This window comes from Capricornis sumatraensis, chromosome 3 (assembly GCF_032405125.1).
Source record: "Capricornis sumatraensis isolate serow.1 chromosome 3, serow.2, whole genome shotgun sequence".
Classification (NCBI taxonomy): Eukaryota; Metazoa; Chordata; class Mammalia; order Artiodactyla; family Bovidae; genus Capricornis; species Capricornis sumatraensis.
In genome coordinates, this window is record NC_091071.1 from 2723038 (window position 1) to 2737553 (window position 14516).

The following is a 14516-nucleotide window of genomic DNA, read 5'->3' on the forward strand; positions in this document are numbered from 1 at the left end:
TGCCCTCCGGGTGGTGCTGGTCACCGCGGTTCTCTGCCCCCGACCTGACCAGCGAGTCTGACCGCCTCCTCCCACGTGTTGTCAGGGTGCTTCTTCCCTTGTCAGCACCCGCTTATCAAGCTTAGACTCTAATTGCACTTATCTGTGCTGAAAATTGGCCATTATCACCACTTAAACGCCCCCTAATTGTAAGAAAAACTTCCTTAGCAGACCGAGAGACCTCCGCCGTTGATAGCAGAGCCGGGCAGGCAGGCGGGGCTCAGGGCCCCTCTGAATCTGCCCCTCTCCCCATTCCTGCGGCCACAGGGGTCAGCAAAGTGGTGACTGTGGATGTGAAGGGGAGCTGGCCGCGCTGGCTGAAGGTGCGGGACCTCACCAAGGGAGTCACCTACTTCTTCCGCGTGCAGGCACGGACCATCGCCTACGGGCCCGAGCTGCAGGCCAACGTCACGGCCGGGCCGGCCGAGGGTGAGTAGCCAGCCCCCTCCGTCCTCTTGCGGGTCTGTCTGCGCCCCAGTGAGCCGTCGTGGCCGCTCAGAACTGGCTTCAGTTCAGGTCTCTGTTGGTCCCGTCGTCTCTTTTTTTAACTTTTGGCTGCACCCCATGCTGTGTGGGGCCTCAGGTCCTCGAACAGGAATCAGCCCAGGGCCCCCTGCAGTGGAAGCAGGGGCCCCCAGGGGCGTCTCTTGGCCCTGTAAAAAAGCACATATTAACGCAAGAGTCTGAATGTGAACACATTCAGTATAGACAAGCAAATTCCTAGGCAAGTTTGTATTTCTTTTCTGGGAAAATTATTAAGACAAAATAAGTGCATTCAATTCAGGATACACAAGAAAACTTTGAAGTTTTCACACATGAGGCTGAGCCAAGGTTTCCACTTCACAAACGACCTTGGCCTCTGTTTACGGAGTGCTTATGGAGGCGAGGCCAGGGCAGCGGATCCAGGGGGCACCTCCACGCCTTGCCTCTCTTGATCCTCTGAGGGACCTGTGAGGCCTGCGTCGGCCCACACCCCGCCCCCACTCTCCAGAGGAGGAGCCTGAGACTGAGCTCGGTGGTCCTGCCTGGAGAGGCTCCGCGGGCGAGGAGTCCCCAAAGCCCCCTGCTCTGCTCTGTCCACAGGGTCCCCGGGCTCCCCTCGAGACGTCTCGGTCACCAAGTCCACCTCTGAGCTAACCCTGCAGTGGACGGAGGGCCGGGCCGGCAGGACGCCCACCACGGGCTACGTCATCGAGGCCAGACCCTCAGGTAGGGTGGGCGCCACCCCGAAACCGGGTCCCTGCGTCTGTACAAGGAGGGACGTGTCCAAGCCGCGGGCCTGCCTGGCAGTATCTCCCTGATGACAAGGGGACCGAGGGGGTGGTGCTGAAATGAGAGCCTCCCTCTCACTGCCCCCACCCTCTGTTTTCATAATCATGACTGTGCTCATAACCTCACGGGCATCAGCCCCACGACGAGGTGCCCCGTGCGCCGGGTTTAGGGGAGGGTTTGCCTGGAGAATCCCAGGGACAGCAGAGCCTGGTGGGCTGCTGTCTATGGGGTCGCACAGAGTCGGACACAACTGAAGCGACTTAGCAGCAGCAGCAGCAGCAACGGTCACTGAGACACACGTGCTGAGGACTTAGGGCCCCTCACACAGCCCTCGGCTCACCAGTGACAGCCGCGAGTGGCTCAGAGACAGGCTGAGGGTCTCGGTGGACCGCGTCCTGCTCCCCCCTCACTGTGAGCCTTCCTGCTGGGAGTGGTGCCCACGTCACCTGCTGAGAGCGAGGCTGAGACCCACCTGACCCCGTCCGCCCTGGGAGGGCTCTCCCCTTCCTCCAGTTCAGTTAATACCTTTTGTTGTTGTTGTTGTTCAGCTGCTCAGTCGTGTCCGACTCTTTGCGACCCCATGGACTGCAGCACGCCAGGCCTCCCTGCCCATCGCCAACTCCTGGAGTTTGCCCAAACTCATGTCCATTGAGTCGGTGATGCCATCCAACCATCTCATCCTCTGTCACTCCCTTCTTCTCCTGCCCCCGATCCCTCCCAGCATCAGGGTATTTTCCAGTGAGTCGGCTCTTTGCATCAGGTGGGCAAATGTTGGAGCTTCAGCTTTTAGGAAGGACTTATTGGAAAATGAACTTCTGATGGGTTAAGTCTGGTGTTACAGCCGGGGGTGGGGTGTCGCCCACACAGGAGCACTGCACATTCAGACGGCTGCACAGCTCAGCACGAACCTCTGAGGGTGAGCGTACCTGGTGGGCCAGCGCCACGCTCAGAAGGCAAATCGCCAGGTCCCTCCTGCTAGATGGAGTCCAGCTCTGGGCGCGCTTCAGACTACGATCCAAACCAGCTATTAGACCTGGAGGAAGGGGCCCTGAAGCTGCAGACCCCACAGTGTCACAGGCGCCCCTCCTCCCCAGCAAACTGGTTCTGAGAGGTTCCTTATTAGAAGTGCCTCTACAGACTTCTAAGGAGAAACCTAGTCCATAAACCAAGGCAGTTTCTATGAAACGTGAATGATTCTTTGGCTCCCACTCCCATGCTCAGCCTCCAGCCTGGGACCTGGCCAGTTTCTGATAAGCAGGGTGTTTGTCCTGTGCTGGGAACAGGACAAATCTGGGGCAGGCCCGGGCCCAGCCAGCACCGTGGCTAAAAGGCCCCTGGGGTCTGGGCCCAAACAAGGCTGTGGAGGCCATGCTGACCCAAAGGAAGCAAGCTGTTTGCCCCTCAAATCCAGGGGTCACCCTGCTCTCTCCCCACACCCCCACGGTGTTCATGGATAGAATTCTGGAGCTCCAACGATTTAGATGGGAAAAAAAAATGTTTTTATCCTCACTAACCTCTAACTGAAAGTAGCACTTCCTTCACTGATAAACGCACGGTAGCTTCCTCCGCTGCTGTAACCGAGCACCGAGCACACGGCGGCTTAAATAACAGAGACGTGCCGTCTCCCAGTTCCGGAGGCGGGAAGCCTCAGATCAAGGTGTCGGCAGGCTGGTTCCCGAGGCGGGCCGAGCCGGGGGTGGGGGGGTCCGGTCCAGCGCCTCCCCGGCGCCCGGAGCGTCGCCCACAGCCTCCGCGGCGCCTCGGCTTGTGGCAGAAGCGTCACCCAGGCCCAACCTTCCTCGTCGCCTGACCTGCTCCCTGTGTTCCTGCCTGCGTCCAAATGTTCCCCTTTCATTTCTTTTCTTCATTTACTGGTTTGGACGCGCTCGGTCTTCTTTGCTGCACGTGAGCTCTCTCCAGTCGCAGAGAGTGGGGCCGACTCTCTAGTCGTGGTGCAGCGGCTTCTCTCACGGCGGAGCACGCGCGCTCGGCGGGCGGGCTTCAGGAGCTGTGGCCCACAGGCTTCGTTGCTCCATGGCATGTGGGATCTTCTCGGAGCAGGGGTCGAACCCGTGTGCCCTGCACTGGCAGGTGGATTCTCAGCCACTGGATCACCACAGAAGTCCCTCATTTCCCCTTCTTAGAAGGGCCCCAGTCATATGGAACTAGGGCCCACCCGCATGACTGCATCTTAATTAACTGCATCTGCAGAGACCCTATTTCCAAATAAGATCACGTTCTGAGAGCCTGAGGATCAGGCCTCGAGGGTGTGAATGACAAGGGGATGCAATTCAGTCCACGGCAGGAGGTGAGAAGCCTCTTCAGTCACTGCAGTGGCTGGGAGGCTGCCGGCAGTAGGAGTCACGGCCGCGCTCGCGTCGCGTGCCGGCCGTGGAGAGACTCTCCGCATCCTTCGCACTCACCCTTGCGTTGGAATCATGTCGTCTGCGGACCCTGCTCTACCTCCTGGTCCAAGGTGTTCGGGACAAAGCCAAGACTTCCGAGTTCCGTGGTGTGAGGCTGTCACAGAAATCCACATTTCTCTTCCATGTCTTCCGAAGACCGCATGGCTCACCCAGGGCACTGAGAAGACCCACGCGACCCAGACCTTCCTCGCAGCCTGGAGACGGGCGTGGCTGTGAACCTCCGGGTACCACCAGGCACTTAGCATCACGAGTGTTACTCGTTTCCTTTTCCGCTGTATTCCACACATCTGAAACCACTCTGAGACAGGGTCCTTCAAAGTCAGCCAGCTGTCAGAGGGTCCACGGCACCGAGAAAAGATGAGGAAGCCTTGGTCCAGCAGGGCCCCCAGGTCCTCAGCCTCCATGACCTAACGCCTGCGGGTCTGAGGTGGAGCCGACATAGTCACAATGGAAACAAAGTGTGCGTCGAATGCAACGCTCCTGAATCATCCTGAACACCGCCCCCCACCCCAGCCCTGTCCACGGGAAAACTGTCTTCCAGGAAACCCGTCCCTGGCGCCAAAAAGGCTGGGGACCACTGGAGATGAGATGCGCCCGCGACGCTTCCCGAGTCGCCTCCCTCTGCCTGAAAGCGGGCTGCCAGCAATTTCCCTTCTCCAGCGGCTGACTGGACCAGGGCAGGCTGACCGGCTCACCGTCCAGCCTCTGAAAGTCGAGAAAGACGCCCCCTGCACTCCAGAATGGAGCTCTGCAGCTGCTTGGAGTCAGATGAAACGTGGTTACAGATTGTCAACGTTTAAACTCTTGCCGGTACCATGAGCTTTGGAGCTCGGCTGTCATCTGTTACAGGCCTCATTGCACAGAGAGTTAAATGCAGCACCATCTTGCTGCCGCCCCCCAACCCCCCGAGCCCTCTGTGGGGCAGTGGAGTCAGAAGGGAGCTTGGTGGTGGTGTGGGCCCCTGGGACAGGGAGTTTTTGCTCAGAGGCTGCTCAGGGTCTGGGAAGACTGAGCCCATTTTGGGGAGGCCCCAGGGGCCCCAAGGTGCCTACTGTTCACCCACCAATCTCATCTCCATCTTGCCCTATAAAGCATGGAGCTCACTCACTTGGCTGGTCCGGGAGGGCGGCCAGCAGGCCTGGACAACCCGGACAGGGCCGTGCACCCCTGTGTATCTGCATGTTAACCAGCCAGTTCTGCTGATGAGCAGGCAGGGAGCAGGACCGTTCCCAAGAAAAAGAAACGCAAAAAGACAAAATGGCTGTCTGAGGAGGCCTTACAAATCGCTGAGAAGAGAAGTGAAAGGCAAAGGAGGAAAGGAAAGATATACCCATCTGAATGCAGAGTTCCAAAGAATAGCAAGGAGAGATAAGAAAGCCTTCCTCAGTGGTCAATACAAAGAAATAGAGGAAAACAATAGAATGGGAAAGACTAGAGATCTCCTCAAGAAAATTAGAGATACCAAGGGAACAGTTCATGCAAACATGGGCTTAATAAAGGACAGAAATGGTATGGACCTACCAGAAGCAGAAGGTATTAAGAGGTGGCAAGAATACACAGAAGAACTATACAAAAAAGATCTTCATGACCCAGATAATCACGATGGTGTGATCACTCACCTAGAGTCAGACATCCTAGGGTGCAAAGTCAAGTGGGCCTTAGGAAGCATCACTACAAACAAAGCTAGTGGAGGTGATGGAATTCCAGTTGAGCTATTTCAAATCCTAAAAGATGATGCTGTGAAAGTGCTGCACTCAATATGCCAGCAAATTTGGAACTCAGCAGTGGCCACAGGACTGGAAAAGGTCAGTTTTCACACCCATCCCAAAGAAAGGCAATGCCAAAGAATGCTCAAACTACCGCACAATTGCACTCATCTCACACGCTAGCAAAGTAATGCTCAAAATTCTCCAAGCCAGGCTTCTACAGTACGTGAACTGAGAACTTCCAGATGTTCAAGCTGGATTTAGAAAAGGTAGAGGAACCAGAGATCAAATTGCCAGCATCTGTCAGATCATTGAAAAAGTGAGAGTTCTGGAAAAACATCTATTTCTGCTTTATTGACTATGCCAAAGCCTTTGACTGTGTGGATCACAACAAACTGGAAAATTCTTCAAGAGATGGAAATACCAGACCACCTGACCTTCCTCCTGAGAAATCTGTATGCAGGTCAGGAAGCAACAGTTAGAACTGGACGTGGAACAACAGACTGGTTCCAAATCGGGAAAAGAGTACATCAAGGCTGTATATTGTCACCCTGCTTATTTAACTTATATGCAGAGTGCATCATGAGAAATGCTGGTCTGTATGAAGCACAAGCTGGAATCAAGGTTGCCAGGAGAAATATCAATAACCTCAGATATGCAGATGATACCACCCTTATGGCAGAAAGTGAAGAAGAACTAAAGAGCCTCTTGATGAAAGTGAAAGAGGAGAGTGAAAAAGCTGACTTAAAACTCAACATTCAGAAAATGAAGATCATGGCATCTGGTCCCATCACTTCATGGCAAATAGATGGGCAAACAATGGAAACAGGGACAGACTTTCCTTTTTTGGGCTCCAAAATCACTGCAGATGGTGACTGCAGCCATGAAATTAAAAGACACTTGCTCTTTGAAAGAAAAGCTATGACCAACCAAGACAGCATATTAAAGAGCAGAGACGTTACTTTGCCAACAAAGGTCCATCTAGTCAAGGCTATGGTTTTTCCAGTGGTCATGTATGGATGTGAGAGTTGGACCATAAAGAAAGCTGAGCATTGAAGAATTGATGCTTTTGAACTGTGGTGCTGGAAAAGACTCTTGAGAGTCCCTTGGACAGCAGGGAGATCCAACCAGTCCATCCTAAAGGAAATAAGTCCTGAATATTCACTGGAAGGACTGATGCTGAAGCTGAAGCTCTAATACTTTGATCACCTGATGTGAAGAACTAACTCATTGGAAAAGACCCTGATGCTGGGAAAGGTTGAAGGCAGGAAGAGAAGGGGACAATAGAGAATGAGATGGTTGGATGGCATCACCGACTCGATGGACATGAGTTTGAGCAAGCTCCGGGAGTTGGTGATGGACAGGGAAGCCTGGCGTGCTGCAGTCTCTGGGGTCAGAAAGAGTCAGACACGACTGAGCACTGAACTGAACTGAACCGAATTCTGCTGATGCTCTGACATGAACACCTGAAACTGAACAGCTACTAAGGAAATTCACATGGGGCTAGAACACAGACTCCCTCCCAGTCCTGGAGAAGGGCGGTCAGAGAGCACGGACTCGGCCCCAGACCCCGCCGGACAGTCCTGCCGGAGGTTCACTTCCGGGGCTTTGAGAAGGTGCCCCCCAGTCGGTGTTGCCAAGCTCCGGGGAAGGCAGCGGGAACTGCGCACTGGGCATATGCAGCTGATTTATTCACACAAATTATTCCGAGGCGTTTCACTGTGTAGATCAAGAAGCCTCATTTACATATTTACACAATAGGCGGGAATGGCGCTGAAGGAGCTATAAATATATTTTCCTCTCCAAAGCAGCCGTGAAATACACAGATTTAGGGTGTTCCGAATGCAAGGAGACATTGCGTTGCCTTTTCACAAATAATGTATTTAGCCCGGAGATGGGCACAGCTGAGACAGATTACGGTCCTTGGTCCCTGGGTGGGGGGCAGGGGTCTTCCCCCAAAACTTTCAGTCCTCCTGGGAGCCCCCCAGGCCCCTCCCCACTCATTCTGTCCACTTGCAGTCTTTGACTGCAGGACTTTTCAGCTGAACAAAGGAAAACATCAGTGTTTTGCCGAAGGTTTAAAAATCCACGGAAGTTGCTGAGTCAGCACCCTCAGCAGGCGCGCTGTGGCTACAGTTCTCAACTGTGCCACCGGCCTGTGCTCACGCCCGTCTCCCTCACAGCCAGTCAACCTCCGCGGACGTTTATTCCAGGGCTGGGCCCCCCATCACAGGCCATCCTTTGCATTTCAACATTCATCTCGTGTGTCCTGCCTTAAACAAGGACCAGATAAAATACAATTTTTTTTTAATCAGATGTATTTAGCCTCAAATTTAATCCCTACCATGTAAGTTAAATTTCTGACCCAGACCATTTATACAAAGAGAAATGGCAGCGTTCAAGAAATAAACGGGCTTCCCCAGTGAGTCAACAGTGAAAAATCCACCTGCCAGTGCAGGAGACCTGACCTGGGTTGAAGATCCCCTGGTGAAGGAAATGGCAACCCACCCCAGTGTTCTTGCCTGGGAAATCCCCTGGATGGCGGAGTCTGGCGGGTTACAGTCTATGGCGTCGCGAGAGAGTCAGACACGACTTAGAGACCAAACAACACCAAGAAATGAACAGCTGCAGGCTCAGAACTGCAAGCCGACATCCCGCGTTCATTGGTCAGTTAGTGGCACCAGAAATCTTGGGCCATGAATGACAGTTTCATTCAGTGTGGACACTGTCTGACTGTCCAGGAAATCAGACTTCTGTACTGGCGTCTGCCTGCACTTCTGGGTGTTGGGGGACCCACGGAGCGCAGACCCCGGGATGTGCCTGCGCCGGGCGGGGCTCTGGTCAGGAGGGAGGTTGTCCTGGTTCCCCGGTGCTGAGGATGTCGTCCCGGAGACATGGGCCTCCTGCCGCCGCCAGGCGAGGAGGGAGGTGCTGGCCCCGAAAGCGAAGAGTCGCCTTGCTCCGTTCCCTGAAAACAAGCTGGTCAGGGCGGCAGCTTGTGTGGACAGAGGGTGCCTGCTTTCCTCGAGGCCATTCAGAATTAGCCATCTTCCTGTTTTAGGAAACAAACACTGCTGTAGGGCGGCCAGACCAGGAGCTTCTCTCTTTAAAGGAAAACTGGCCGGCGGGGCCGCACTGTGTGGGTGGACAGCTCTCCTCCCGAGTCAGCACAGATGGAGGCGTGTGACCAGAGTGGTTTATCCGGCAACATTCTGCAGCGTTCATTTCTCAGCGGCTCCCCCATCTTCTTACCCGCTCTGGTGTCTTCCCAGCAGTGTCTCAGTAACAGAAGTCCAGGAAGGTGCCGGGGGTCCCGGAGAGGGGCCGGGCCCAGCAGACACCGCGAACACCTCAACACAGACGTCATGTGGCCCCGGCCTGAAGGCCAGCATCACCACCAGGGAGGTCAAAGGCCTGGTCCTCAGGCCTGGGGCGTCAGCCACCCAGGGATGTGGCTTTGGGAAACACAGCCACTGTTTCCCTCAGGCCAATCTGAGCTCCCCACGAGGGTGGGGAGGGGAAGCTGGCTGGGGTCTCCAGGGCACCCAGCGGAGTAGCCTCATCTGGGGTCTGAGAGCGGGCCAAGCACATCCCCAGAAACACACAAGGGCCCGCACACTCCACAAATGTTGATCGAGATGGACATTCAAGCCCAGGGATTATCCTGGTGCGTGGAAAATCTGTTGCACAAATCTCATTATGCTTAATAGTTCTATAATGTTGTTTTCCCCCCTAATTTGTAGACATACTTTTCTCCATCATTGATCTATTGAGATATTTAATGACACAGTACAGATGAGGTAAACGGTCGGCAGTGGAGAGGCAGAGTGGATGTTCCAGCGGCCACCAGGGGTTTCTGCCGGCCGCAATCACAGCATGAGCATCAGCGCGGATAAACAGCCCAGAGGGTCACAAGTGGAGCCAAAAATGCTGAGTATGCTGGTTTTGGAAAGGCAGAATTAAGCAGAACAAAAATACAAACTTTTTTCTATTAATTCAGAAGGAAATTCTCTTGGTATGACTTCCCACCTCCCAGCGTTTTTCCATGTAAAGTAAATCGTCTTGTGTTGAGATTCTGTATCAATATTTTTAAAACATTTTTATGAAAAATACACATAATTCCTGGAGCTATGACAGAGCATTTAAAATAAAATGTGGCCTCTGGGTGATGGGAGAGGAAGGGGAAATCATTTTTTTTTAATTCAAGTAGCAGGAAAGTATTACAGAAACCTTCGTGCCAAAGACACTCAGAGAACCCACCGCAGGAGTGCTCGAGCCACTGAGGACAGTCTGGGAGCACCTCTCACGGTCTTGTTAGTCCCTTAATTACAGTGGCTTTAGGCACTATCCGGTGTATTAGGGTCTGTGTTTTTCCTTTAGTCTCTTTCACAGCATAAAACTATCTTCTCAGAGGGAAAACACCACACGAGTCACCCAATGTTTAAAGCCCTTGGAACAGTGACTTGCTCATAGTAAGCACTAAATAAACAGTGGTGGTTATTTTATTGAAAACTTGCTTGTGCCAGGCCCTATGAAAAGCTACGGGGGCATAAGGATGGGTGGGTGGATGGATGGATGGATGGATGGATGGAAAGATAAACGGATGGGTAGATGGAAGGGTGAATGGGTGGAAGAAAGGAAAGATGGATGGAGAGAGGGAGGGAGGGGAGAAAAGAAGAGAGGAAGGAAGGAAAGTGGTAAGAAACGGGGCGAATCATGTCAACGGACATCTACTGAACTCTTGAAACATTCGCGAGCCCACTGGTACAGACAGACAGGTAGACGTCAAGAAGTGTCCGGGAGGCCCAGAGGCGGACACTGCCGTCTCTTCCCAGAGTGCAGGAGTGGGCCATGGCTGGCCTCCAGGAGGTGAATCTGAAAGGGTGAGATGACCTTGTTGGTTCTCCTCCACCCCCACCTGTAGACGCTTCAGTAGCTTGTTGAGAACAGAAGTCTCATCTGGCTCCCTGTTGGCTGGAACGGGGCCTGAGCAGAGCGTGAGCTCTGAAGTGATTGTGGATGGAGCGGGCTGGCGGAGGGCGTGGCGGGCAGCAGGGCCTCCCGAGGCCTCCAGGCGAGGCAGCAGGGCCTGCAGGAAAGCGCACCCTTCACACCAGAAATCGAGCACAGAGAACAATCGAACGTGCGAACCCTAATGGTCTCAGAAGGAAGAGGGAGCTTAAGCGATGACTTGCCATTTGGACGTTGTTAAGGGTAATGAGTGTCTTGGTGAGCATTTAGAAATAAACAGTCCTCGTGCTCCCGCTCTGTACCGAGATCTGTGCCTTTCAAGTCTCGCCCGCATCCATTCCTTCGTTAACCCGTGACTACAAGTGCTTAACTGGAGCTCATGGTAAGCCCTGTGCAAACACAGCCTCGCACGCGGGTGATCTTCTGTTGACCGTGGGGCTGATCCTCTGGAGCCCCTGCTGTTCCGAGGTGTGTGATGAGGCTGTTTCCCAGAGAGCCGTCCTCCCTGTGAAGCATGCACGTTTACATGCGCTGTTCCTCTCCAGGTCGCCTGCTCTTTGCGCCTACCTGCTCCTGCAGCAGGATTTATAATTCACAGAGGACCAGTGCTCCACATGAACAGTGTGGGCCCGGAGCCCACTTTTCACCCAGCGAGCTCCTTAGAGACTGGATTTCGCAAACACTCGCGGGGCGTGCTGCTTACCGAGCACTTCATCAGTACTGACGCGTTCAGTCCCTGAGGCACGCCTGTGACGTAGATGTCCTTTGTTGCCCGCGCTCTCGGGTGAGGCACAGAGAGGTTAAACCCTCTCCCTAAGGTCACACAGCTCACGCGTGGTGAGGCAGCTTCGCACCAAGGCTGTCTAGCTGCTTCCTTTCTCTCTGTGTCCGATTTTCTGGCTTCAGTTTCCGTTTTCTTATCATTTTCCTGTATGTCAGGGTTGGAAGAGACTCAGTATCTATTTTTATTGTGGTAACATACGTGGTGTAAGTGTGCCGTCTCGGCCGCCTGTGCGTGTGCGGCCCAGCAGCATGAAGTACGTCCCCGCGGTTGCGCAACGTTGTCCCTAGCACTTGTTCATCTTCCCAGACTGAGGCTGTGTCCTCATTAAATCACATCTCAGCCCCCAGCACCCACCCGTCTCCCTTCTGTCCCTGTGGATCCGCTCGGGGACCCTCCTAGGCGTGGACCCGTCCAGTGTTTGTCTGCGTGTGACGCAGCGTCACGTCCTCGAGGTTCATCCACGCTGTGTCAGCAGGCGCGAGAATGTCTCCCTTTCTGAGGCTGGATCACACTTCTCTGTGTGGCTGGATGGACCACATCTTATTTATCCATCCCTCCGTGGATGGGCACAGGTTGCTTCCATCACTTCTGGGCTCCTGTGAATAATGCTCTGTGAACACGGGCGTTTAAGTTCAAAATTCAGGTCGCTCAGTCATGTCTGACTCTGCAACCCCATGGACTGCAAAGAGTCAGAATCCAGTACATCTTTTAAAATCTATACTGTGTCTGGTAGCTCCTGGGAAGAGCCGAAACATGACTGGTCTTAGGGCAGGCTTGGCGCTGAAGCCCCTCCAAAGGGTGCTCAAACTCGAGGAAGGCACTTAGGGGGTTTGGCTCGGGAGGTGAAGCCAGGTCCCCAGGTGCGGGGCCGAGGCCCCCGTGGGGTTGGCCCAGAGCCCCTGCCTGCCTCTCCATGCCAGCTGCCCCTCGGTGCCGTTGCCCCGTGAGAGAGCATGACCCGCTATTGATTATTGAAAGCAGCACCAGGCGCGCCACAGCGACCACCCAGACAGTGTAGACAGCATTACAGCGTCACCCCAACCCTGGGAGCTGGCTGGTGCACGAGGCTCTGGCTCAGCGTCTTCTCTTTGACCCGCCTGCTGGATTGTCATTTCCAATGAGAAGGCAGTGGTGCTAACGCAGGGCAGAGGCTGGTGTGCGTGGGGGCCTCTGGGCCCGTGGGGGCAGGGGCGCGTGTCCTCAGTGAGTCGGGATAGTGGGAACTTGGGGGTAAGGGACACGCAGTGGGCGGGGACAGAAAGATGTCCCAAAAAGAGCCAGCGCCCTACACCAAGAGGAGCCGACAGAACCAGAGGCCAGGAGGACGTAGGGAAGACGCTTCCACCCAGCTGGCAGCCTTGGTGATGCCCGTTTAGGAGGGAGCAGGGGGCTGAGGGCAGGGCGGGCAGCATCCACCCGCCGGGCCTCCGTGTGAGAGATGGGCGCCCTGACCTCTGTTCTTGCTGCCCCGCAGACGAAGGCCTGTGGGACATGTTTGCCAAGGACATTCCGCGGGGCGCCACGTCCTACACCGTCAGCCTGGACCAGCTCAGGCAAGGAGTGACCTACGAGTTCCGGGTGGTGGCTGTGAACCAGGCGGGCTACGGGGAGCCCAGCAGCCCCTCCGCCGCCGTATCAGGTAGGAGCCCCGCCCAGGGACCCCGGGGGGCAGGCAGGCGGGTGGCATGGGCCCCGAGCATGGCCGTCCCTGGAGGAGACATCCTGGCTGCACTGAGCTCCTCTTGCCCTCCGTCAGAGCCAGGAACTCAGCTTGAGCTGGGCAGGATACCCCCAGGGGAGAAGGCGTCCCCTGCAAAGTGCAGCCTGAGGCCCTCCGTTAGTGGATGCGTCCTTGCTGTTGAGCCGAAAGTTGAAAACCAAGATTGCACCAACCTGTCCCTCCCTAGCCGTCATCGGGGAGCGCGCGAGTCCTGGACACGAGGGTGTGTCAGCCCAGGCGTCCTTGAGGGATGCCGGCCGAGCGGCCTGGTGCACCCGGCACCTGAGATTGGAGGCCGAGGCCTGCCGGCTCCAGCGTTAGCCCCCGCTCAGCCGTGGGGGTAGCGCAGACATGGAGGGGGCGGCCAGGCTCCTTTACCCAGGGCTCAAGTGTCGGTGGCAACAGACCCCGTCCTCACCAATGACATGACGAGGGGTGTGGCCACTGGGAGGAAGTGATGGCCCTGGGCCTGGGTCTTGAAGGGTGCAGGGGGATGGCCGCAGGGAAGGGAGAGCCTGCACGAGGCTGAGGGGCGCAGTAGGGGGACTGGCTGGTCGCGCGGCCTGGACCCGCTCCAGGGGCCCCGGGCGCGGGTGAGGAGTGGGCCTCCATCCCAGTTGCACCTTCGGGGCCCCCCTCAGGAGCACTTAGAAAACAGTTATGCAGGCCCCCCCCCCCCCCCCCCCCCGGACAGCAGCTGCATCACGGGGGCCATGGGTCTGGGCCTGATGATTTTCTAGCTCCAAGGTGGTCCTTCCACACCACCGAGATTGCAAGCCAGGCTCTAGAGGTGGGGGTGGCTGCAGGCCGACCACCTGGAGCCAATTTGAGAGGGGAGCTGGCTGCAGAGACGTTTGGAGGTCGCAGGCCAATTCTGGGCCAGAAACCATGAGCCTTCCTTCCAATCAAGACAAATATGTTCCCCATCCCCACAGTCACATCTGTTTAAGCTGCTGACTGTGCTTGTTTAAATTGGAAACATCCTTCATCCTTTCCTTGAGTGGGCCTGGAGGGAGGAGAGCGTCCACAGGCACCCGGGCCCCACGCCTCCTGGTCTGGGAGCACCGTGGGTTCCAGCGGCGCTTGGTGAGAGGGACAACCTGGGCACCACTCGCTTGTTGAATGAAAAACAGGTAGAAAGACCAAATCTACTCTTCCGCTTCGTCTTTATGAAGAAACTTGTGAACCACCCCAAAGTAGAGAGAATGGAATAAGGAAGCCCGTCCCTTGGTTCACCAACTCAGGGTTTGCTCCCCTCGACCACGTATAAGAAATTACAAAAGCAGTTCCAAACGCACAGGGCTCGCAGTTCCGCGCACACAGAGGGGGCGGCAGAGGCTGCTTCCTGCGTAAGAACACGGCTCCCTGTCCTCGGGGCGTGGGCACCCTGGCTCGCACGTCCCTCTGAAATCCAGCTCATGTATGTCGGATCTAAAGTGCTGCCACCTGCCAGGGCCCCCCCCCCGCCCCGTGCTGTCGGGGTAGCCAGAGAGGACTCCCGCTTGTTCGCAGGGCGCACACGCTTCACGTCCGTCCGCTGAGACCGTTCTGGCGGGTTTCTGCTTCTGGGCGGCAGGCCTTGGGGCCCCCGTCCTGTC

The 14516-nt window shown here is 55.7% G+C and overlaps 1 protein-coding gene across 1 annotated transcript in view; it reads left to right on the forward strand.

Annotated features, from left to right (window-relative positions):
* Window positions 1-14516, forward strand: part of SDK1 (sidekick cell adhesion molecule 1) — a 718540-nt gene that overhangs the window by 691368 nt on the left and 12656 nt on the right. The window contains exons 39-41 of the mRNA XM_068967809.1: window positions 307-468; window positions 1123-1248; window positions 12673-12837. Coding sequence (XP_068823910.1) covers window positions 307-468; window positions 1123-1248; window positions 12673-12837 — 453 coding nt within the window. The remainder of the gene's footprint in view (window positions 1-306; window positions 469-1122; window positions 1249-12672; window positions 12838-14516) is intronic.